General features: G+C 54.0%; 8 protein-coding genes across 8 annotated transcripts; 5 read left to right on the top strand and 3 right to left on the bottom strand.

The window, feature by feature from the left end:
* Positions 1-587: 587 nt before the first annotated feature.
* MRS44_000862 (uncharacterized protein) lies at positions 588-1,994 on the top strand (the record flags this gene model as incomplete). The annotated part of the gene is made up of 2 exons (XM_065624220.1): positions 588-695; positions 816-1,994. The coding sequence occupies 2 exons, from the start codon at positions 588-590 to the stop codon at positions 1,992-1,994; spliced, it is 1,287 nt and encodes a 428-aa protein (XP_065479924.1).
* Positions 1,995-2,068: 74 nt separating this feature from the next.
* Positions 2,069-3,079, top strand: MRS44_000863 (uncharacterized protein; the record flags this gene model as incomplete). Its single annotated transcript, XM_065624221.1, has 1 exon — positions 2,069-3,079. The coding sequence occupies one exon, from the start codon at positions 2,069-2,071 to the stop codon at positions 3,077-3,079; it is 1,011 nt and encodes a 336-aa protein (XP_065479925.1).
* A 611-nt stretch (positions 3,080-3,690) lies between these two features.
* MRS44_000864 (uncharacterized protein) lies at positions 3,691-8,859 on the top strand (the record flags this gene model as incomplete). Its single annotated transcript, XM_065624222.1, has 3 exons — positions 3,691-4,111; positions 4,158-4,658; positions 4,727-8,859. 3 exons carry the CDS (start codon positions 3,691-3,693, stop codon positions 8,857-8,859), a joined length of 5,055 nt encoding a protein of 1,684 aa, XP_065479926.1.
* A 1,166-nt stretch (positions 8,860-10,025) lies between these two features.
* Positions 10,026-13,289, bottom strand: MRS44_000865 (uncharacterized protein; the record flags this gene model as incomplete). Its single annotated transcript, XM_046267538.2, has 1 exon — positions 10,026-13,289. The coding sequence occupies one exon, from the start codon at positions 13,287-13,289 to the stop codon at positions 10,026-10,028; it is 3,264 nt and encodes a 1,087-aa protein (XP_046138761.2).
* Positions 13,290-17,370: 4,081 nt separating this feature from the next.
* On the top strand, positions 17,371-18,957 carry MRS44_000866 (uncharacterized protein; the record flags this gene model as incomplete). The annotated part of the gene is made up of 1 exon (XM_046275004.2): positions 17,371-18,957. One exon carries the CDS (start codon positions 17,371-17,373, stop codon positions 18,955-18,957), a length of 1,587 nt encoding a protein of 528 aa, XP_046138762.2.
* A 659-nt stretch (positions 18,958-19,616) lies between these two features.
* Positions 19,617-20,732, bottom strand: MRS44_000867 (uncharacterized protein; the record flags this gene model as incomplete). Its single annotated transcript, XM_046273457.2, has 1 exon — positions 19,617-20,732. One exon carries the CDS (start codon positions 20,730-20,732, stop codon positions 19,617-19,619), a length of 1,116 nt encoding a protein of 371 aa, XP_046138763.1.
* Positions 20,733-21,768: 1,036 nt separating this feature from the next.
* Positions 21,769-22,918, bottom strand: MRS44_000868 (uncharacterized protein; the record flags this gene model as incomplete). The annotated part of the gene is made up of 4 exons (XM_046280694.2): positions 21,769-22,049; positions 22,099-22,366; positions 22,415-22,807; positions 22,862-22,918. The coding sequence occupies 4 exons, from the start codon at positions 22,916-22,918 to the stop codon at positions 21,769-21,771; spliced, it is 999 nt and encodes a 332-aa protein (XP_046138764.1).
* An 806-nt stretch (positions 22,919-23,724) lies between these two features.
* Positions 23,725-24,085, top strand: MRS44_000869 (uncharacterized protein; the record flags this gene model as incomplete). The annotated part of the gene is made up of 3 exons (XM_046275005.2): positions 23,725-23,785; positions 23,842-23,870; positions 23,945-24,085. 3 exons carry the CDS (start codon positions 23,725-23,727, stop codon positions 24,083-24,085), a joined length of 231 nt encoding a protein of 76 aa, XP_046138765.2.
* Between the last annotated feature and the right edge of the window lie 192 nt (positions 24,086-24,277).

A 24,277-nucleotide genomic window follows, 5' to 3' on the forward strand; every position in this document is an offset into this window, starting at 1 on the left:
CCGTCCTCACTTCAAGTGTTTTGGCTCAATAAGTACAATTTGTATAGCTCTCATCGATATGTGCCTAGGTTGTTTACACAAGTCGCTCATGGCAATAGAGGAGCCGTTTGTACTGATGTGAAGCAGAATACGGACAGTGTCACTTGTTCGTTATGAAAGCCCATTTATTCCACATCTTCCGATCACTGTAGGTTGCTCTCTTGCTTCACTTACCCTGCACCGGATCTTCACTCGATTAACTACCCAGTTCATTTAGCAACTCTCACCACATCATCTTCTTCGTTTCCTCCACTCTCCACAACGCCTTCGTCCGCTGGAGCGCCCTACCATGGCGAACTGACGTTGCCGATACTTTTCATCTATTTTCTGAATATTGGTTTGGCCAGGAAATCGTGAATGTGCATATAGCCTCCTCCTCGCGTGCTGGTAGGGCTGAAACATCCGATGGCCCCGGTGTCACATCCCCTTCAACCTGAGATTCTAGTTTTCCATCTCCCAGAGGTAAGCATTTCCAACCAAACCCAAACATGCCTTCCTAATAATTTCCAGTTTTCTCCAGTATCGCGCACCTAATCCACCGGGCCGACATGCCTTCAGTCGAGAACCCCCGCTGGTCGGGTACACGCATCATCATGGACGCTGCATCAGGCAGCGCATGCTTGAAGGTTGACGACAAATACGAGCTAGCAGAAACAGTGAGCTCGCTCAAGTTTACCACTCACTTCGCATCGGCTCGAACCCAAGACGAACGGCACGAAGCCATTGCTCGGGACTGGGTCGCCTTCGACGTCTTACCAAGAGCTTGCGATCTCTAGGATGGAGCAAACTTCGACGAAGACGCCAAAAGCACAACCAGGAAGCCTTCGAAGTTTCAGGAAATGATATTTCCTGTCCTCGCACACAAGCAAGGCAGGAAATCTCACGAAAACTCGGCTCGCCCCGGTGCTTTCTTCGTGGGCTACTCGATGTACAACCTCACACCTGTATTGCTTCGAGCCGCTCCGGTGGAGGCCCCTCCATCTATTGTCTCGGACGATCTGTCAATAGGATGCCAACTGGAGCGGGTGCCTGGTGGTCGTATCGAGAGTACCGAAGTCATTTTGACCGCCCCGGCTGCTGTACCTGGAAACATCTCCGCCATGAAAGCTGCCATGGAGACAGACGGAACACTCTGCGATGCTTTCGAAGGTAGCAGTGCCCAATTAGTCTATGGACAACTAGAAGCCTCTTGGAATTCTCTCTTCTACCGCCGTCACCCACACATCGTCCAGCGCACCCCTCTATACAAGAGTGGCATTGATGGACCAAGGCATGCCCTCTCAGTCTGCCAACCCAAGGAAATTAACGGGCTATTCGATCCTACTCGCCAGCAATCGGTTTCCAACCCCCCAAAGTCTCGCATGCTTCCAGATGCGCAGTTGTTCTTGTTCAGAGGCGAAGCACGCCAACCGAGCTTCCTCTACAAGGCGCCATACATGGCGAACCTGGTCTACCCTTCAGCGCTGCTATACAAACTTCGACAGTTTTCCAGCTCCCATCCACATGATAGCATATCCATCAAGTCCATGCTGTTTGCTGTTCAGCTTTGGTGCGACATCAGAGCGCACCCGAACCTTCAGAAGGAGGCATTCTTGACCGAGGGTCAAGGTGTCAAGATCCAGAATGTGTCGGTTGACCGATTCATTCTTGGGTTTGAACACTGGCTTCGCCACCACGAAGAGAAGGAACTCCTTGAGTACATCCACCCTTTTCGTTTTATGCGTGTCTTCTTCTCCCGGGATTCACATTCGAGTGATGAGTCTTACCCGGCAGAGAAGGCAACTCTGGACGCGGAGGAGATAAAGGACCTTGTCGCTCGTGTCAAAGCGAAATCATCCACACTTCCTCCTTCGGCCAGATTTGTCATCTTCCCTGCCTCCATGCCAGGATCCAAGATCCCGTGGCCTACAGGCATGTTGCCGTTTGCCCCCCTTCGGCTATCGAGATGGCTTTGATCAACTTTGACAACATCTACTCATGTGGCCTACCCTCGTATGAGTACACGGATAGAAAGTTAATTAGGATCGCCATGCCTGAAATTGTTGCCGATGGGCGTTTCAGCGGCAAGGCGTTCTATCTCAAAGAGGCTGATATCCGCCTGCTGCGGGTTCCCAATTCTCCAGGCCCCATGTCACTTTTTGGCGTCAATACTGTCATAGGGCCTATCTGGCAAGCACCTAAACTACCACAGAGAACCCTAGGGCCCCCTGTCGACGAATATGAGACCCTATCTGGGCAGTGGGAGCTTTCGGTACAGCATCATACGCCTTTCTGGGTCACAAGGGAAGCGCTATCAAAGATGAAGACCGCCTTGAACAAGATGATATCTTCCGGGGATATCGAGATTCGTTCTGGATTTCGGCTTGATGTCGACAACTCCCTTGTTCCTTTTTTACGGAAGTCTCTTGAAGGCGAAGATTCCCACGGAAACACACTCGCGCCTGTTCCTCAGCCACCGAAGGTCCCAATGATGAGTCTCGTAAGGCTCGCCGAGCTTTTGGTTCCATTACAGCACACTGCGCCGGTGCTTTCCGTGAGCTGGAGAGAAGCACGCAACAAACTCCGAGACATGGATGTTGGAGGGCTTGACGAAGCTAATCGAACCGTCGTCCGTGTCTTGGACATCATCCATGACGCTCGGGAGCAGACAAAGATGGAACTCAAGGGGCTGAATGAGCTTGTCGAATATCTGGAAAATGATCCGGAATTCGTGACTCAGCCATTCTTCCTGGGAACGGTGGCCCAGCGAATCTGTCGTATGGTAGGTATTGATGCATCGACAGATTGGGAGGAAGATGCCTGGAGCAAGCATCTGAAGGCGAAGCTCCTCGGTTATCACAAAATCATCGGGGGAAAGACAGAAAAGATAATGGAGGCCCGCAAAGCCGTAAGGTATCCTGGTCAGGCTGAGGATCGGGGCATCATTGCCCGTGAAATGTTGGAAGACTTGCTTGCCACGGGTGACATTGCGGACCAGGAAGATCTTCTCGAAGCTGAGTATCAGCTCCTCGTACATCAAGTTGACGAGCTTTCTCGTTAACTGTCATTGATTATATCTTTCGGACATCTTTGGGGGAATCTACTGGAGCCCGGACATGGGACATGCTTAGGACGGAAATCGGCTTGTATCTATAATGTTGGAGTGTTGTAAAATTTCCCCTGAATATTGTATACGTCTCTCTTAAACGTCCAATAATGCTCCAAGTGCCATCAAGTAGTTCATTGGATCAATGGCTACCTGCAGCAGTAGGCTACCCGTGGGTTCTTTCAAAGGGAGCAGTGTTTACCCGCAACGCCGTGTAATCCGAAGTGCTGCACAAATCATGCAATGGCAGACGACAACTCAAAGAAATATAGATGTATGATGCATACTGCAAACAAGAGTCATGTTGTGGCGTTGTCTTGGCTGAGATGTCGGTTGCCTGATTCAATGATCAGCACTTTACGGGTGGGAATGAATCACGTGCTCTCGCATCCACTGATCCACTGACGCGTGACGCGCGGGACAGCCATCACGGCCGCCTGGGTCACGATAACAAGCTGACCTTCTCCAAGCTCACCCCTCTCATGCCGGACAAAGAAAGCCACGAGCACCTCGATGTTTTCCAAAAAGGCAGCTGAAAGACGCTCCGACATATACGTGTCGGCTTCATGACTCGCAACAACCTTTCCGAGCACCTGTCCTGGCTGTTGAACGACCAAGCCCGCTTCAAGCCTGCAACACCAACTTTTCCCAGTTGCAGTGACGCTTCCCAGACCGGCTTGTCCCAATCGCAACGCTCGGACTCGCAGGGACGACAGACTCTTCAGTCTGGGCCACCGGCTCAGCCAGGGGACGGAACAAACACAAACTACGACGCGTCGACTTCATCCAATGGACGGGGCGGGCCTGGTGGATTGCGGAATACGGACCAGGTGATACTGGAGGACGACACCATGGCCCGTCTCATGTCGAGCTCCAAGCCCAAGAAGCCCAGCTTGGTTTCAAGACCCCAACAGCTTCTTACCCCTTCTTCTATCACCCCCAATCGCCTCAGTCGACAAGATACTCCTGTCGGTCAGACCAACAATGGTAAGTACACAAGACTGTTGATATGTCAAATCTAACTTGTTCGTAGGCGCACGAACCCCAGAACTAAGCAAGCTATCTGGCTTGCCGCCACTGAAGACGCCCGCCCCGTCCCGACCTCGATCACGCACCCCCGACTTTCCAGAGCTCAAGGCCAATGAGATTGAGTACATGGACCTGACCGATGATGTCCTTGTCTCCTCCGATTCACTGTCGTTTGGCAGCGATGTGAAACTCTGGCGCGAAGATTATGCGACTCGGCCCGAGCCAGCACAACCTGTGTCTAGTGGCAGGAAGCGGAAGAGCAACGAAATTAGCAAAGAAGAATTTAGCGACTTGGGTGATTTTCCAGATGTCTATGAGCTTCTTGGTACCGACCCTCCTGCCCCAAGCCCCGGAAGCCGATCCGGGACACGTCAGAAGGATGGCTCACGCAGCACTCGCACACGCCGAACCCGTGATGGCTTCAAGAACCCTTCGTCGGCCGAGATCCCTCCAATCAGCGAGGAGGACCAGGAGATCCTACGGTCGCCTTCAAGACGGGTGCGCAGTCAGCTGGCTCGTGAAGGATCCCCTCAAGTTATACCATCCATTTTCGAGTCTCGACCTGGCACCAAGAGAGCGACGAGTCCCCTGAAAGATTCCCAGAGCTTTGGAGATTCCGAACCGGCACGCCAGGCCAAGTCTCTTCCCCTCGAATGCAGATGGACCCAGATGAACTGGTTATCCCCGACTCGGATGAAGAGTTCATGACGCCACCCTCTCACAACAGCTCCTTAGCTACACTCAAGGCCTCCACTGTTAAAACAGTGCAACTCAAGACACAGCCGACACCGGCACCAGCACCTGCAGTCAGGATAGACTTCCAATCATCTTCACAGCGCCGCACCTCACCCGAGGCACAACCCGTACCAGCATCTCTCCCTGCAGCCCATGTGGGCTCTCAGTCGTCCTCCCAGCGTCAGGCCTCCCCTGTGACAACTGCTTTCAAAGCATCTGCACCCGCAGCGACCAGCTCACAGACAACCAGAGGAGCTCCTGACGCTTCTTATGATGAAATTTCTTCCGGCGAAGCCCCTCCCCGATCGAGCCAAGCTCCTGCTTTCCTTGCCCAGTTGGCATCAGACTCATCAACCTTGGCTAAATGGAGCGAGTTTGTTGATAAGCTCATCCAGCAAAATGACAAGAACTTTATGCGAGCAATCAACGAGCGATGGCCAAAAGAGAAGCGGAGTGAGGTCAAGTCAGAGAAGGAGCGGCTTAGACGGCAGCAGAAAGCCATCAAAGAACTTGGGGGCCCCGCGGAGGAGTATAGAGGACTTTGTGGGAAACGAGAAGAGCTTGCCCAGCAGATTGCTCAAGCGTACGCCGAGGGTATCGATACGGACGAGGATGAAGTTCGACTCGATGATCTCACCGATGAGATTCAGGAGGTTGAAGAAGCCCTCCTCAAAACCATCGATGGCTCTAGACTGGACGTTGCTGGCTTCCTGGCAAGTGTCCAACAGCCCCCTGCTCCCACACCGGTTCTTGTAATGGGCACCCAACCCATCTTTCAAAGCAGCGTCAACATGTCAATGCCGTCAAGGGATACAATACCGGCAAGTGAGACAGGGACGCAAGTGGTCCATCAGACCCAACTACCTAGATCCTCTCACTGGAACCCTCCAGGCTCGAGAATCGAGGCGTCTCAAGTGGCGAGTGTTCTCTCTCAGGATGCTGACACTTCCGCTGCCCCGTTCCCGAGACAGTTCACAAACACTTCAAGACTAACCCCGAGATCCATGATGGTGGACCCTATACTTGCGGAAGCAGAAGAAGCGGAGTTTGGCGCGGGGGATGGTTTTTCTGACCTGGACGAGTTTCAGTTCCGGCCAGCGGCTAGGCCTACGACTAACTTGGCCAACACTAGCAGTCGAAGAACCCCTCAGGCGATGCACCACCGCGCTGGCGATGAATTCAGTGACTTCAGCGACGACGAGGAGATGCTTGCCTTTGCACAGGATTACGAGACCCGTCAGTCCCATGCTCCCGTCTCGCAAAACGCGAGGAAGATCTTCTCGGAGACCTCTGGCAATGTTGTTCCCAACTCAAAGTCCAGAGTTTCGTCAAAGAGACCCTTGCCTTCGGTGGCCCCTGAATCGATTCCTGCTGAGCTGATGAGACACCCATGGTCACCCGATGTCCAGCGAATGCTCAAGGACCGGTTTAGAATGAAGGGATTCCGCCACAACCAGCTCGAGGCTATCAATGCCACGCTGGAGGGCAAGGATGCCTTTGTCCTGATGCCAACTGGTGGTGGCAAATCGCTCTGCTACCAGCTCCCGGCTGTTATCAAGAGTGGAAGGACTCGAGGTGTTACCATCGTTGTCTCGCCTCTGCTCAGCTTGATGCAAGATCAGGTGGACCACATGAAAGCCCTGGGCATACAGGCTGTCGCATTCAATGGCGAGTGCTCAGCCCAGTACAAGAGACAAGTGATGAGTGCCTTTGAGGAGCGGAGCCCTGAGCACTTCATCGAGCTCTTGTATGTTACGCCAGAGATGGTCAGCAAGAACGTCGCCTTCAACAATGGCATGCGAACACTCCATAGCAAGGGCAAATTTGCGCGTCTTGTCATTGATGAAGCTCACTGTGTCAGTCAATGGGGTCATGACTTTCGACCAGACTACAAGACCTTGGGCCAAGTCCGGCAGAGATATCCTGGAGTGCCAGTAATGGCACTCACTGCCACGGCGACACAGAACGTCATTGTCGATATCAGACACAATCTTGGGATGGACAACTGTCAAACGTTTTGCCAGAGCTTCAACCGTCCGAACCTGTACTATGAAGTTCGTCCAAAGACAACCAATGACAAGACGATTGAGGCCATTGCCTCGCTAGTCCAGTCCAAGTACCCGAATCAGAGTGGGATTGTGTATACCATCTCGCGGAAGAATGCAGAGAAGGTTGCAGAGAGCCTTTCGCAACACGGGATCGCGGCCAGGCACTATCACGCACACGTCGACCCTCAGGAAAAGGTCGAGGTGCAGAATTCCTGGCAACGGGGTGAGATCAAGATCGTGGTTGCAACAATCGCGTTCGGAATGGGCATCGACAAGCCTGATGTGAGGTTTGTCATGCATCACGGACTTCCAAAGAGCTTGGAAGGTTACTATCAGGAGACTGGTCGGGCAGGCAGAGATGGCAAGCCGTCTGACTGCATTCTTTTCTACGGCAAGCAGGACATAAGGGTCCTGAAGAGACTGATCGCTGATGGCGACGGAAGTCATGAACAAAAGGAGAGACAGATGGCTATGCTGAACCGCGTCACGGCCTTTTGTGACAATAAATCTGACTGTCGACGTGCCGAGATTCTTCGGTATTTTGGCGAGGAGTTTACGGGGGCGCAGTGCAACAAGACCTGCGACAACTGCAAGGCCGGCTTGATCTTTGAGCAGCAGGACTTTTCAGAGTATGCCATTGCTGCCATCAAGGTTGTCCAGGCGCAGAACAGAATCACACCGGCGCAGTGTGCTGACATTCTCATGGGGAAGAAATACCCCCAGTACGAGGCACAGCTATCAGACAACTGGCATGGCATGGCAAAGGGCCTTAAGAAGCACGAGCTGATCCGAGTCATCGACAAGCTATCGGCCGAGAAGGCCTTTCACGAAGACAACCAGGTCGGCAACCACGGCATGGCAATCCAGTATCTGCGGCTCGGATCGACGTACCGTCTGTTTCTTTCAGGACAACGGAAGCTGATGCTGTCGATCCAAGTACCGGAAGAGGGCGCGTCTAACAAGGCGGCCAAGCCCCGGTCAAAGAAAGCCAGCAAGAAGTCAAAGGATCAGGATGTCACGATGCCCTCAACCTACGTGTCTTCTCCTGTCGATCGACGGAGAAAGAAGTCGCGTGTTGTGGAAAGTGATGACGAGGATGAAGAAGCCGTCATGCCAAACCGATACGCGAATGGAGGATTCTTGGACGACGATGACGATGATGAGGAAGCCTTTGATGAGTTGCCAAGCCATCGGCCATCGAGGCCTCCCTCTCGACAACCTGGGCCTTCGATTTCGATGAGAACCGAACTGGAGGACTTGGACGAAATACACCGAGATATTGTCGACGGATTTGTCCAAGAGGCAAAGAAAGCAGAGGAGCAGATCCGCAACCGGAAAGATCTGAGAAAGCCACTCTTCACCGAGAAGGACTTCCAGCTCATGGCCATTCACTGGACCACTTCACTCCCCATGATGAAAAAGATCCCCGGTATCGACCCCGACAAAGTCAAGGAGCACGGGCCCAAGATCCTCCGCATCTTGCAACGACACTACAACGGGTACTGCGAGATTATGGATCCTGGCAAGTCTGGTGCCAATGGCCAGGAGATTGTGGATCTGATCAGCTCCGAAGTCGAGATGGACGAGGAAGAAGAGGACGGCGAGGACTCGCATTACTTTGGCGCCAACCAACCCGCAGCCGTTCAGGAGTGGCACAGCAGACTCGAGAATCTCGGCAGCCAGGCTGGCCCGAGCAAGCCCAAGTCGTACAGCAAGAGCGGAGGCGGCAACAAACGATACTCGGGGGGCGGCAAGAAATGGGCTAGCAAGAAGTCGACAGGCGGAGTGACGAAGCGCAAGAACACCGGCACTACTCGCAAGGCCAGCGGGACCTCGACTGCTGCCAAGGCCACCAGCAGCGCGGCAAAGGCGGCCAGCAAGCCGCAGCAGCGAAAGAGCGGCATCAAGGCGATGCCGGCGTAAAGGAAGGGGGTTGTTTCGAGGCCTCTGAGATTCGATCATGACGACTACAGAGGAGGGCCGAGTTGACACGGAGAGCGAATGATATCTCAATGGCATGCATGACTTTTTAAGGCCATTTTTCTTCGACGAAGCTAAAGGGGGGAGCTCTGGAGAGCACAGAGAAAGAAATGCTGGTTGCAGTGTGAGGACAGGAGTTTCATGGCGATTTGTTCTGCATGGGCGGCGATCAAGGAAAGGGGTTTGCTGATATTTCTTACACCACGCATGGCGTTTTGGGGATGATGCCTCTCACGAACAGGGAGGTCTCTGCATCCGTTTATACCTATCACAACCAGCACTACTACTACTATTGCTACTACTACTACATCATGTACCTGGCACTTAGCTACATAGCTGTGGCCCCTAACGAAAGGGGGTTCGCCCAGATAAACGCATTACGAAAATGAAAATACGGTTATATCACGACTGAATGAAGGAACCATTCACATCACAATTCGAACACTTTTCTTTTTATTTCCGGGATTCCTTGAATTAAATTATTTCCCGTTTCCTTTCCCACCCTTCCCTGTCCTTTCCTTTCCAGAAGCCCTCAATCTAGGCTCGTAGCTCATGATAAACAGCATCTGGGTGTGGGTATGATCTGATGTGATAATGGTATAGCGCTTGACTTGACTTGTTCATTCAACGATAATCAGCCCTCCAAGATACCGTACTGTACCGTACCGCTGCACATTTGTTTGTTTGGTTGTCCCCTTCCTTCCACCGTAATTACAGCGCATCATTGAGTTGGCATGAAGAAAATAAAGAAAGCGTTCAGAGAGAGTTTTGAACCGCCACGTCCGACGTCAAAGTGCTCACAAGGGAAAAAGAATGGGGGATTCAAGGCCGTCATCCCTTAAGAGCCGTTCCTGAAACTCCGCCGACCGCCATTATCTCAACCTGATACGCCTTGCTGTTCAAAAGAAAATTGGTCTTTCATAAATGGCGCGCCAGGCTCCTGCGACCCCTGAACCAACAACATATGTTGTGTGTGTATGTGCCGTCTCGAGGGGATTGTAAATGAACTCAAATTGGTAAAACATGATGTTACATATATCCAGGAGAAGTCGCCGTCTCCTGAATATTCGGGGTGGTGATTGTGTTGTTGCTCGTAGATAGGAAGGATTTCAGTGTCGCCATCTTGGCTTCAAGTCTTTGGGCTCCAGTGGGGGAGCTCTTCGCATCGCCATTCGAGCACCTGCAAGCGCCTGCGGACTATCACGGCCAGTCTCGCCCTCTCTAGCCTTTGGCTGAGGGAGAAGACTAGTCCTCCTCGACGATGTGGCGAGCGAGCTGGCAGGTCTGCTTTGCCTCTCTCCGTCAGCTCCAATGGACCTTGCTGCTTGCAGGGAAGACCGTCTTCCCGAAAGAGCGGTCGTTGAGTTGTGGGACGCAAGTCTCGGCTTTGGCAGTGGCTGAGTGCTCGGGCCAGGGGATGCAAGTCGTTCTCGGAACGAAAGACGCGAGTGTCCAGTTCTAGTGGGCGTGTCCTCGACTCTGGGGGATTCCGACGAGGCGCGAGCAAGAGGACTCCGTAGCTTCGGCAGCTTCGAGTTGCTCGACCCTGGTGTAATTGAGCCAGCTGATTTGTGCGCGATAGGGCTCTTCTTGGCATAGGGACTGGGTGTGGTAAGTGTGAGAGGCTTGAAGTTGTGACCAGTGTCAACGTCTGACGTGTTCGTCGAGCCATTCCAACGGGGACGCTGAGGGAGCGTGGATTCTGGTCGTTTGTCCGCCGGACGGGGAGCCAAGTTGGTTGTTGATGAAGAACCAGTGACGGTGGAAAGGCGAGAGAAACCAGGCTTCCTACCGATTTGTGATGTGGGTGCTGGCAGGGAAGAATGTCGCCGGTTCGAAGGGATCGGCCGATTGTTGGCCCCGGGCGTGGCTCGCATCTTTGGAGGCTTCGACTTTGGTGTATGAGGATCCATGCCTAGGCTTGACATGATGACTGAAGAAGGTGGCGAGCTACCTGGTGTCTCTCTTCCACTGCCCAAGGTCGAGTGGTCATTCGACAGCATGCTAGAGATGGAATCCCGGAGCTGCTGGCCTTTGTCTGCGTGAATCTCGTCAATCAAGGACTCGGCGTCCTTCATCTGATGCTTCAGCGCCAACCATCTAGCTTGCATGTCGGTATGGAGGCGGAGAATCTCCCCATTGACAGTCAGGCGTTCCTTGACTCCCTTCTCGATGATGGATAAGACACGCTCAATGGCCGGTCCATAATGCGTCTTCTTGGCCTCATAGCTTTCCAGCTTCTTCAACATGGCAGGCTGGTTTGTCAGATGCAGTCCTGCATCGGCAGCTTCTCTGAGCTTAAAGAGCGAGCGCTCCACAGACTCCTGCATCTTTTGGGCTTGGCGACCAGCGCCACGAAAGACAATAACCCATCGATCCTCGCCGAGCTCCTTGCGCAGCGACTCGGCATCCTTTTCCAGCTTCTTGTAGCTAGCATCGAGACCCTCGCGTCGCATACTGAGTTCTTCGCATGCCGTCGGGAAAGATTGCTCGGCCCTCGCCTCAAACATCGACAGTCGCATGGGAAGGAAATCCAGAGAAGCTCTCAGAGGTTGCATACGAGCAAAAAGAGCCAGGAGGCTGGAGTCGTCCTGCGACAAGGTTGGCGTGCCAGTGCCGGGAGAGTTAGGGGTAACAGGGAAGGCGGGTAGGCTATAGCGGTTCGGCGCTTGCAGTCTGGATGCTTGGTGAGGATTCTCCTCGACGATGGTTTCGAGATCTCCGATATCGACCGTGTCCGCACTGGCTGCGGCCATGAGACTCTTGTGACGACGTTCCTCCATTTCAAATACCAGCCTGCTCAGCTCGTCCATCTCGCCCTGGACATCTCCAAGGACATTGTTCCAGAGCTCCTCCCACTCCATGGCGATCTCAACCTGTACCCTCACGGTCTGTAGTGTTCGTCGGATCTTGGCCCACTCCTGCATGATGGACTCCATCTGTGTGACAGCTCGAGTCAAGTCGCTGAGGGGTACGTTGGAAACATCATCGCGGCCTTGCAGCTGCTCGATGGCGCTGACATAGGCCTTGACGAGCTCCTCGAAGCGTGTAATGGCATTTTCCACCTCGGCCAGGCCCTCTCGACCTCCAGCAGCAGCCCACTCCACATCGTCCTCACTGTCAAGACCATCTACAACCTCTGATGCCTTGGATATCCAACTTCTGATCTGTTCGGCAGCGTTGATAAGAGCTTTAGCGGCAACCTGGGCGGTTGGGATGGCAGTGACTTGGCTGGAGAGCGACTCGGCGTCGGGAAGCTGCAATGATGTCAACTGGGCGAGTTGGTTGGCAAAGGAGACGCGAGATAAGGTGTAGATGGATCCAGGACGGTTATGGCCAGGGGTGAAGTAAGAATTGAGGCTCGGAACGTAGTCTGTTGGAGGTGTGGCGGGAGCAGGCGTTACGATGGGAGGAGTGTCTTTGGGGGGAGGAGGAGGAGGCACGCATCCATCGTCGGGGGATGGAGGGCATGTTGTGCGCTCGATGTGTTCGCGACGGGTATCGAGGGTGACCTTTGTTCCATTGCCGTTGGTATGGTCGGGCAGACGATACTTTTGAGTATCCATGTCCAGGGGCTCGGGGGTCCTGATCTCAGGCAATAGTGTAACGATGGAATCGTTGTCGTCCACCTTGAAGGGCGGTAAGTCGAGAGCAGGATCGTGGGCGGCGGGCTTGGAGGAGGACAAAGCGCCGGCGCCCTTCCACGGGCGACCACGCCGGGCGATGACCGACTTGACCGAACCCGCCTGATGTTTCTCGTCAAGCAGGCGCAGGTGCTGTTCGTCGAGGCGGCCGATGTGATCGGGATGATGCGGTGTGGTTGGGGGCGTTGAAGGTTTTTGGGAGCCGAAACCGAGAGCTTTGAGGCGGGCAGCTAAGCCAGGGGAGGTTTTGCGAATGCCAGAGGGTGGTGGCAGGGGTGAGGTTGGAGTAGGGTACGTGAGAAGCGCGGTGGTGGTTGTTTTTGTTGTCGTGGCAGGGGTAACCGCGGCGGAGGCGGCAGGAGTCGTGTTTGCGGTGGAAGAAGTGGTGGCAGGCGAGTTGAGAAAAGTTGTCGTCGTGTCGATTGCAAAGGACGAGGAGGTGAGCAAGCTGGAATTGGGATTGGGATCCGGGGCGTGGGTGGAGGAGGGATCATTCGAGCCGGGGTTGAAGGGCAGGTGAGATAGTTGGCTAGGGACGTCAGCGAATTTCAGCAGGCCGCCCACGGGGGCATCATGGCCCCAGCCGCCGTCGCACTCGTCGTGGCCCACGTCGGCAGATCGGTTAGCCTCAGGGCTTGTCGCAGGAGTTATCAAAAACGGATCAGCCTTTGACGCCCAGTCGCTGTTTTCGACTGCAGGAGCCGTCGCGTTCGAATGGCTGGCGCTCATCTAATCGTTGGAGTTGGCGCCCTCGGAAGGCGAGGGCAACCAGAATTGGCCGGGCCAGGCCAGGTTAAAGCGCGGACAGGACAGGCTCGGGTTCAGGATCAAGTCCAGGGACCAGCAACCAGGGCTCGACAAGGCCGGGCGCTTGAGATTCGGAAACGAGTTTTTCTCTGTTTTCTCCAGATGGCAAGACAGGGAAACAGGACAGATTGAATGCCCGTGATGAAACGTGAGAGGCTCGGGGCTTATGAGCGTTTGCGCGGGGCGAACTCATGCACTGAGCTGAGAGCAGAGTCCTCCCTCTTTGTCTCCCTCAAATGTCTTGTCTTGCCTCCTGTCTTCAGTGCCACGAATCACTTGGGCCCAACCATGTATTATCCACAGTCTATGGTACTGCAACAGGCGCAGCAGGAGGCCAGTGCCGGTGCAAGTAATGGACTGACTGACTGACTGGATGAACGCACGCTCACACGCATACACATACACATACAGGATGCGATGGATGGGCTGGGAGCCGCTGTCAGCCAGAGCCGAGTGGAGATAACGACCAAGGTCTGAGGGTCACTGGGTGGCCACTGAGCGGGAAATGCAGCGCAGGCTGCCGCAGCGATTGGAGGTGGGCGCCCTGCGAAAAGCCCAGTAGCCTCCTGCAGGAGACAGTAGCAATGGCTGCTGCGAGAGGCTGGCTTCCCTGTCGGAGCTGTGATGAGCAGTCAAATGTCCCTTCCTGGGTAGAGTAGGAGCTGCAGGCCTGAGTTGGAGCACCTCCTAGACGGATAAGAGTGATGGCGCAAACCGTGTCGGCAACGTAGATCGGTTGCAAGAGAAATCTTTGGATGGCAGGTAATAGAAGGTGCTCTCGTCAAGCGTCGTCGCCTAGAAGGGACAAGAAAAAGTAAGGCCGTGAAAGCAGCGTGAGCGTATGATGCAGCCCTCTCATCAAATGCTCGCAGTGTCATCCGATGGGCCAAAGGGACCGATGCGTCTCTGGCGGGGACAAAAAGGGGGAGGGTTTCGGAGGGAGAAAGCCGGAATGAGAAGAATGAGACGCGGCAAAGATTGGCTGGCTGCATGAAAGTGTGAGAGGCCGTGATTGAACACCCGAGGATGAAAAAGAAGTCGAAAAGAAAGAAAAAGTTGGGAAATTCGACTGAGAAGCTGGCCGAGGCCTCTTAGATGAGGAGTCCCAAATTGGAAGGGTAGGAGGCAATGGACAGCAGGCCCAATCTACGGGGTACAACTTCCTTGCGCAATGGAAGACCGGACAAGGGCGGCTTTCGGCTTTGAAAGGTAGAAACTTCCAATGAGCCAAGAAAGATGGATTCAATGAAAAAGAAACTGGACTTGATCCGGCAAATTTACTTGTTATTTAGATCTGCTAATGGAAGACGCCGTCCAAAGGTTACGGTTACGAGGCTCATGGAAGCAACCTACCAACGGGGGGACTAACAAGTGCACCAGGCAACGTCCACCCAAACCCATGATCATCCATCATGACATCCCTCCATCTCCATCCGGCGCCGCGCCGCGCAACACGGGGACGCAATTATTACATTCGCCCAGATTGACGGGCAGAGACGGGGGACACTGTATCTACCGGGGGATCGGGCCCAGATGGATCTTTTCGTTTCTCGAGATGGCCTCTGATTTGGCCGACCTCTTGATGAATTGACGGCCCTCCCTGGTCGCTGATCTCGCCTAATAAGAGTCCGGCCTCAACTTAGAGCACCACGCGCGACTAGCGCACTCCCATGCCCAGGTGCCGGATAATGCAAGCCATCACAGGTTATGCCTTTTTGGAGGCGGCAGATGGGTATGCGCATTTCGGATGGGGAGAGGGCATGTCGTACTATCGATAGTCTATGGATTTGGACGGTGGTTGGTTGTACAGGCGCTGCTACTGGTTGATAAGATTCTGGTGACGAGCAAAGATATCAGAGAAGATATGGGCAAGGAAGAGGCAACCAGTGAGGCAGCTGTCAGCCTTCTGTCAACCGCTTAGAGTTGGGCTTAGATCGCCTTGGCCTTATGGCCTGGGTGTGCTTTAAAAATAGCCTCACAGGAGTGCTGAGCCGCCTCTCGGGCAGAAGTTCTTGATACGAGCTCCCTATGGATGCTAGACGAATGCCGAGGCTCTAGATCCTTGGGTAGTTAACCTCGTGCATACCCAAGAGCTGGTCAAACTTGGGGAAATAGACGGACGGTCCTCTTGCATATGGAGCAGCACCAAGGCCACACCACACGGACGGAGCTCGCACGTGTCGATCAACGATAACACGATCATTTATCCCACACTTCTCTTCTCGTCTCGAGCTAGAAGCATCGAACACTGTCCTTTGCAATCCAGATGCAACCTGACCAGAGCTTCAACGGGAGCTCCGAGCTTGGTCCCCAGGGAGCTCCAGCCAACCGCGTGGCTTGCATGAAAGTCCAATCACGGAGGAATTTCCCTCGGAGCCGGGATCTGACCCGGGGACGGGACTCAAGATGCCTTGCCTTGCCTGTGGGCACGGAGCGAGAGTGGTAGGTATTCCCCGATGGGATCGATCATGGAGGAATTTCCTCTGCTGCTGAAAATATGTCTGAAACTTTGTCCCGTGAGGATTGGACCTAGCGATTGACAGGACAACCGAGACATGTGGGCGCGTGGCGGCAGCGGGATAGAAACGTAGCAGATTCCAATCAATCTGGAGGAGATTAGACAGCAACCAGCCTAGCTCTCTGACTGGCCCAGCCTGACTTTCGAGATGGAGTCTCTCAACTCGCTCGTTTTGGGGATGGATCGCGGGAGGACGGATACTAAAAGGTTGCCCTGGGATATGACACACGGGCTCTTAGACAAGCCTGTGTCTGTCTCTGTCCGTGTGTCGTCAACGCCCAGCGCCGTGATAAAGAGTCTCCCCCGTCGCACATGACGTTTGAATGCTTTGACGACTCCATCTGTTCATCCCTGCCCATCTCACGCCCGTGCATCTCTTGTGGTTTTGGACGTTGCGCTACTGCACGAGTTGTTTGGCTCCAGCTTCCATTGGGAGAAGCTCCAGCTACCTCCTGCATACACAGTAGCCCGCCGTGAGCCCCTGGCCAGTTGAATCCGCCTCAACGGTCTTGGTTCTCGCTGGGTTGCAGAACGCACCTATTTGGCCTGTCTTATCGTCGATCACATCTCTCTTGTCCAAGCCATTGTTTTTCATTCTGCCCCCTTGTTGAATAAATTAAACCAACTAACGTGCCTCAGAAGAAAAAGAAAAAAAAAAGAGGCCCATCCATGTTCACCAGAACAGACGCACGCACGCTCATGCATCTCTTTCTTTAGCTTCAACGTCTCACTAACAGGCACTTAAAAGTCCCGTCTTCTGTCTGTCCTCGCCTCTACCGACTTTTCCACAAGACCCTGACATCACATCACCTTCTGGAAACCAATTCCTCTCCCGATCCTTGCTAATCGTTAGCTCTCTGGTTCCGCCAATCCTCGCGCACTTCCCCCGCTGTTCCAACGAACGGACGCGAAGTAATTTCACCCTTGTCGAGTCCCGAGGCCTGTCCCACCAACCAGCCCGGCCAGCCTGGAACCGTCGCCCCATCACCAAAGAACCCCTGGAAATAATCCATCCCATCCCGTCCATCCACCATCCACCATCCATCCATTCGTTCGTCCTTGTATTACCCCTTCGATTTGTGCTCTCTTTCACTTTCCCCCTCTGTCCTTCGCAGAGCTCGACTTTAAACCTTCCCCTCCCTTGTCGCGCTGCCATTTCTCTCTCGCTGCCCCTCGATTGCTGTTGCTGTTGCTTTGCTTTCAGTGGCGTACTCGCTAGCTGCAGTGCCATCCATTCAAGCTCCTGAAAGCTGCCCGTTGCTGTGGAACCTCATCTGTCGTGTTTGTGCATCTGTGTAAGTGCAGATCATCATTCACGGCACACCACCGTCAACAAGCATTACCGCCCAGGCCGAGAATCAACGTTGATCACGCGGGGATAATTCTGTTGGACGACTCTGAGAGATCGCATTCGAAGTTTGGAATACTCGACAAACCATCCATCCACTCGCCTTAGCTAGGCATCCCTTTCATCACCAAGACATGATGGCCAACCACCAGACTCCGTCCTTCCGCTGCGACTCGCCGCCTCCTGATGCGCTGCCAACGCCTGCCATCGGCGCGTGTCCGGAGCTCTCTCGCTGCTTGTCCACCACTTCGTCATGGTCTCACGGCTCCAGCACCGACGCTGCCTCCCGTGACTCCCTCGGGAGCGAGCCGTACAACCGCCATTCCACCGGCAGTCTCCTCCAGCACCGACGCTCCGACATCTCAACCTCCCGACACTCGAGTTACAGCTTCGATGGCCGGAGTCGTCGCCGCGGATACATGCGGCCCCAGGGCACCGACTTTGCCGCCAGCGCCCGTTCCCGTGAGAGTGTCATGAGCTTGGGCAGCATCGCGCATCTACAGTACTACTTTGCCCGGACAGGCCTGCTCGACGGCAAGGGTGGCCAGCTGGCTAGGAAGAAGCAGCCGCACCGGGCAACCCTCGATCTGTCAGCTCTGGATACCAGTGGCACCCTTCCCAAGATTGTGGGCTCCGATGTCGACTCCTCCTATGCTTCTACTGGCAGCAGCCCCGACTTTGGTGCCCAGGGCTTCGGCACAGATAATCTTGTCGAGTCTCCGATTGAGGAGATAGACGACTACTACGATGATACCTTCAGCGAGCCTGGGGACATGCTCCCTCCCACCGTGAGCACCTATCACCACCGCGAAAAGGTGGTCCCCAAGCCGCCCACCATTCTGGAACTCAAGTCCGAACTCGAGCAGACACTACGCGACGCAAGAGAGGCATTGAAGGAGGCACAAGAGCGAAGGGCTGGCACTTATCAGGCGCCACCCAACGCGCCCAAATACCCCAACATGCCCTCGGAGAATTCCCAGGGATGGTTTGAACTCCAGGGCATGCACATGCTCGACGTTGTGACTCTGGCTATCCGCGCCGCCAAGATGTACTACACGGCCCACGAGCTGCCCGACCGCCTCGACTCTATAAAGCCCGAGAAGCAGGTCAGGGCTGACCTCTTGGCCGTCATGGAGGTGCTGAAGCAGATGGCTACCCGGAATTTCAAGGATGGCATGAGAGACGAGGAGATCAAGACCATGGATACCTGGGTCGACAGCGTGTTTGGTATCCTCAAGCAGGAGCAGGAGATCGAGGACACAGAGAGGGCCGAGCGGGATGGCTGGACATGGCTCAAAGGCGACTGGACCGGCCGCGAGTATGAGCGGGAGCGAGCATTCCTCTTGTCCATGGACACGACGGCAGATCCTCTGCCCGAATGGACGCCCATGTCGCCCACAGCCGAGAAGCCGACGCCTTTCCTCGAGAGCATGCAGAACGGCCTGCGACTGGTCAAGCTGCACAATGCCGCGGTGCACAAGTCCCGGCGGCGCTGGGGCGCTATCCCGACCTTCCACACCGACACTCAGAAGCCCTACCGCAGCGCCGATAACCTGCGCTACTGGGTCAAGGCCGCCGAGCTACGCTTCGAGGTCATGCTGACCGTCGACGCCCTCGGAGTCGTGTACAACACGTCCCCAAAGGTCTGGGTAGACTTTGAGGCGGCCCTACTCAAGTGGTGCCGCCACGTACGCGAAGAGATCGCCAAGGGGCTAGAATCATGACCACTTATGCCGACACAAGTGAACTGGCAATAATGATTGGACGTTGGGGGGTTAACTGGAGTTTCTTGGCTTTATCTTATTCCCTTGATTATCTTTTCTTCTATTTCTTCTGGAGGGACATGGCTCGAAATTGCATATTACAGCAGCGAAAAAACCAACAAGACTACGCGAGAACTTCCACCACCACCATTTTTTTTATACCGTCGTCACGAAAGCGCTTTGGAGCATTCTATTCACTTTTTAACTTGGGCCTGGAGAATCCGGCCCCTTGAAACCCCTCTACATTCTAGCATATACCCATTTGCATACGCCTAGCGCAGATGAAGATTCACTTTGTTCAGCTTAAAATAGACTGAATAGACACGTTACAATGTCATGTTGGAGATTTTCCTTTGTATTTATTCTTAGAGGATAGCATCACGTTAATTAGACAAATGTTAGTCAAAGTCACAAGTTTTATTATGAGAGTGATAAGATGTATATAATATTTTTCCAATTTTTTCCAACTATTTAATACCAGTATCGATGCGAGCCGTCAACTATTAGGCCATGCCAATATCAAACAAACCAAATCAGACTAAACCAGGTATATGCGAAACCATCAAAAAACTCAAGGATATCTTTGCTCATCTTGTTGCCTGTCCAATATTCCATCCATTTTACTCAATGTCCACCTTGCGAATCTCGGTCCACTCCCTTTCAACTTTGGGAACGGTGATCACCAGGACACCGTCCTCCATCTTGGCCGTGATGCCAAAGCTGTCAATCTCGTCACGCTCCTCAACTCCCTCGGGAGGGAGCGCCACGTTGCGCTCGAACAGGCCGACCTTTCTCTCACCGGCGGCGAGTGTGTTCAGGAACTCTTCATCACCAGGACGGTGGACGACACCGGCAATGTTCAGCAGGCTGCGGTCAGCGTCCCAGTTGACACCGATGTCTTCCTTCTTAGCACCGGGCAGTGCGACGTGAAGGACGTAGGCCTTTTCTGTGTTGAAGATGTCAACGGGAGGGTTGAAAGAGTTGGAGTCGTTCTGGTTCTGGCTGTCCTGGAAACGCTGGGCCTGCTCGCGAATGTTACGGAAGAAGGGATGGCCGGCCCAGCCGCGGAAGAGACCAGAGAAGTCAAAGGGGCCGCCCTGGCCGGGATAAGGAGGAGGAGGATGAGGTCCAGGTCCGTGGTGAGGACCACGAGGGCCGTGGGGGAAACCGCCTCGTCCTCCGCGACCGCATCGACCACCTCGGGGACCACCACGTCCACGGCCTCGACCGAAGCCAGGACGTCGACCGCATTGGTTCTCGTCAGGGACAACCTCCTCGGGATCAGGGGCATCGGCAGCCATGGTGTCGGGGGACTCGCTCTTCTCGTTGTTGGTGTTGGCATCTCGCTCTACGTCTGTAGTCGAGGACTCGCCCTCGGAGCGATGGTGTTCGTGATGACCGCGGGGACGATCCCAGGGGCCTGCGCCCTGATACCAAGGACCCCATACGAAGCCATCGGCCTCAGGGGGAGGAGGAGGACCGCGAGGACCAGGTCCATGGGGGCCAGGGAAACCGTGAGGACCGCCGTGAGGACCTCCATGAGGGCCAGGACCACCGGGGCCGCCTGGGCCTCCGGGACCACCAGGACCTCCGGGACCTCCAAAGGGGTAACCGGCCATGAAGGGGAAGTGGGAGGCAGAGTTGTGATCAACTCCGCGACCAGGTCCCTGATTGGGATCGAATGCCTGGACAAAGTCCCAGAAGGGCATAGAGTAAGGTTGCTGGCTCGGGCTCATGATTACTTGTCTTGCCTTGTCTTGTTGTATGTGTGTAGTAGATGTAGAGGGAGAAGTGTTGTTGAAAAGCTGTCAGATCAGTGAATGATGTGAGTGAAGCTGGAGATGGGAAGATTGTTCCAACATGGTCAGGTGTGTCAACTTATATACTCCTCTCGCCTTGTCTTCCCACATACGGCAATACAAGTACACTTCTGGCAAGGGGGGCGATTTCTCACACGTAACCGTCTCCGTAACCTGAACTCCAGGCAGAGAAGTGGTAGGGCTGGCACACTTGCGCAAGTCATCGAACCACACAGAGCATAAAGGAAAACCACACAAGTTCGCACACCATCTCGGACGTAAGAGCAAAAAAAGACGGTCAGGTCGGGCAAAAATCTTCGCCGCGCGTCCAATCCTCACTCTCGCCTTCGGGGTCCGGGGTCACGATGATCGGTCGGTCCCGAGAGGTGGTCGGCCAGCAGCGCCAATTGGCGCGGGGCCTTCTACCTCACGTGCCGGAAAGTGTCTGCCCACCTTAACAGATTCGGCCCCGAGGAGGGCTAGAAGGCGGAGAGGTCTCCATTGCTGGAATTTGCCCCCTGTAGTAGAGAATGGATGGACTGAACAAAAGCCCGAACACCAAAAAGCCGGCACGGTTGTCGAAAAGGCAGCCGAAAGGCTGACTCATTGGCGCCTGTCCCGTCGCCACATCAAGTCTGCCAGACAGCCGCGCGGCTTGATATCGTCAACCTCGGGCTTCCTCGTAACACCGGTCGAATAAAGTTGGATTTTGAAGAATTAAGCAATTCTCCGCGTTTCTCAATGACTCGAATTCAATGCTTGACGTGTGTTGTGGTGCCTGGGGATTGCGCTGCCCTAGTCACTTACACGACAGGCCTACGTCACCAGAGTGTTGACGTAGTCTACTTGCGCCTGAACATCAAACATGGTGGCAGAATATTCATTGTTTGTTTACTTTTCTGATATTTCCCGATAGAGATGACTCTTTTGGTTCAAGGCATTGGGCAACATAGCGTAAGTTGCTGCACCCACTCTACTGCTCGAGCAACCACTTCAGACCTTCCACGACATCCTCCTGACGCTTGCTGCTAATCTCAAGCTCTGGAAAGAGAGCCCAGAACGCATGAGGCAAACCCGGGTATATGTGAATCTTGGTAGGCACCCCATCGTCCTTGTAGACCTGCTCAAGCACGAGACTGGAGTCCCTCACTGGGTCCAGCCCGCAGACCTGAAAGTAAGTCTTGGGTTGGCCAACGTGAGTAGGAAATGCGACAGGGAATGCCAGGGGGCTCGTCTGATCGGGCTTGTACTTGGCTGCCACACGAGTTAGTGATTTGTGGAGAGAATCGGGGTAAACGCCTACAGTGAACAAACTTGAGTGACTCTGTGCTGAACGCGGGTGCATTGGCGTTCTGCACTTTGCTGAAGAAGTGGTCCTTGTACTTCTCAGGGACTGTTTCTTCGTTGACTCCAGAGGTGATGGGTGCATATACACCGGTCAGAGGAGGCTTCATTTCAGCATCCTGGCAAAGATGGGAGACAGCCAGAGACATGTCGGCTCCAGAGCTGGTGCCACCGATGATGAAGCCCTTGGCAGGGTCGATCCCCAGCTTGCTCACGTTTTTGGCTGCCTGTTTTACTCAGCATGTCATTCTCTTGTGCGGTTAGATAATACTCACCCAATTGGTAGCATCAAAGGCATCTTCAATGGCCTGGGGGAAAGGATGTTCCGGCGCGTGGCGGAAATCAACATTCACGGCGACGCCTCCAAGGTCGGTAAAGGTAGCACAGAGCCCAGCTTCGGTATCGAGATCGCCCAACACAAACCCGCCTCCGTGAAATACGACGATACCGGGACAGCCATCGGATGGGGCATCCTTGGGAGTGTACACTCGAGCATCAACTTCATGGCCATCCCTCAGTGGGATTTTGATGTCTTCCATGCGGTAAGATAGAGAGTCCGGGTCTGGCTTGGGCCGTGACTGGCGGACTTGGGCCATTATCTCACGAATTCCATCGAGATCGGTATCCATGTTCCAAGCATTGAGCATTGGGTTGTAACATCTCACAATCTTGATGAAACGTCAGTAGCCTCGTGTATACGGGAGTGACGGTCCTGGGCTCACTGGCTCAAACTCGGGGTGAACCTCGCCGAGTGCACGGGTCTCTTCGATGGTGAGCATGATGAAGGAATTGTATCTTGATCAATTGGGTATTCCTGGATAGGCCGGCGCGAGTGGTAGGTTTTGAATACAACAATAACAACGGCGACGGAATGTATGTATCGAAGTCAAGGTTACCTCTTCGCCTAACGCATCAACAATGGATAGGTGGACCAGACTACTGTACGCGTTGCAACTGTATGTAAGCGCAGCGCGAACCTATGATTGGACAAGACCACATCTCCCACTCTCGTTTCAACCAATGTCAATATCTAATATCAGAAGAGACAGAGATTCGTCCAATGTGCAACTAGCTGACCAAAAGGAAACATCTCAACGGTGACAGCTTTCGTTGTTACCGGGTTAAGTCCGACAGCGCCAAGTGACGGCTGGACCCTTGCGCATCCGGAAGACGCCGGCCCCACCATCGGCAACCACCTTGAAGATGTTTCCCCAGACTTGAAGATGAATAATGGCCAATGCCTCGTCTCAAGGTTCATATACATAGCCCAGATCGATAGCAGTAACTGGTAAAAATGGAGGGAAACTTGCATGTGTATATGTCTTGAGGTTTACATAGAAATCTCGAAATGACGTCAACGAGCAAGTTGATTCTTTCACGAAGTCGTCGCGACGCCACGTGAGCCGACGACAAATGATTGGTCATCCAGCAAGCTTAGAAATCTGCTCGTCCCCAGGAGCGCATTTCGCCATTGAAAAAAGTTATGGCCTGCTAAGCCCGACCCGAACCACCCTACTTACACCTATAGCTCTCTAACCGGCCGACGATCCCTTCTTTCCTCAAAGACAAATTCAAATCAATCAAGATGGGAGCTTCACAATCGACACCTTCTGCCCCTTCGCCGGTGGCTGTCACAAAGCCGAACCGTACGGACAAACCCCTGCTCCGGGAAACTGGATCCCCCGCTAACTCTTTGTGCTAGCTACCACCGCCGCCTCCGACAAGCCCAAGGTGAGAGCTTCCCAACCTCGAGATACGAGCCCTCCACCCCTCAATCGCAATAGCTGACGCCTCAAACCGAATAGCCCTGCTGCGTGTGCAAGGAGGAAAAGTCGAAGCGAGACGAGTGCATGCTCTTCTCAAACGCAAAGGACCCGGCCGAGGACTGCAAGTCGCTGGTGGAGCAGTACCGCACATGCATGTCGGGATACGGATTCCAGGTTTAAAAGAATAGACGGCGCCATCGGTCATAGAGGCCGTGTACAATACATTGTAGACATACGGGCAATCCAATTCGGCATTCCTCTCTGGTTCAAACATGCTTCTCGGTGGTGGCGTGATGTGCCGCTTAAACACGGGTGCAGCACATATCCACGATCTGATTACGGAACCTTCTGATATCTCTCGGAAAAGGGATT

The sequence above is a fragment of the Fusarium solani genome, assembly GCF_023522795.1.
Source record: "Fusarium solani strain SB1 chromosome Unknown bctg00000000, whole genome shotgun sequence".
In the NCBI taxonomy this organism is placed as follows: Eukaryota; Fungi; Ascomycota; class Sordariomycetes; order Hypocreales; family Nectriaceae; genus Fusarium; species Fusarium solani.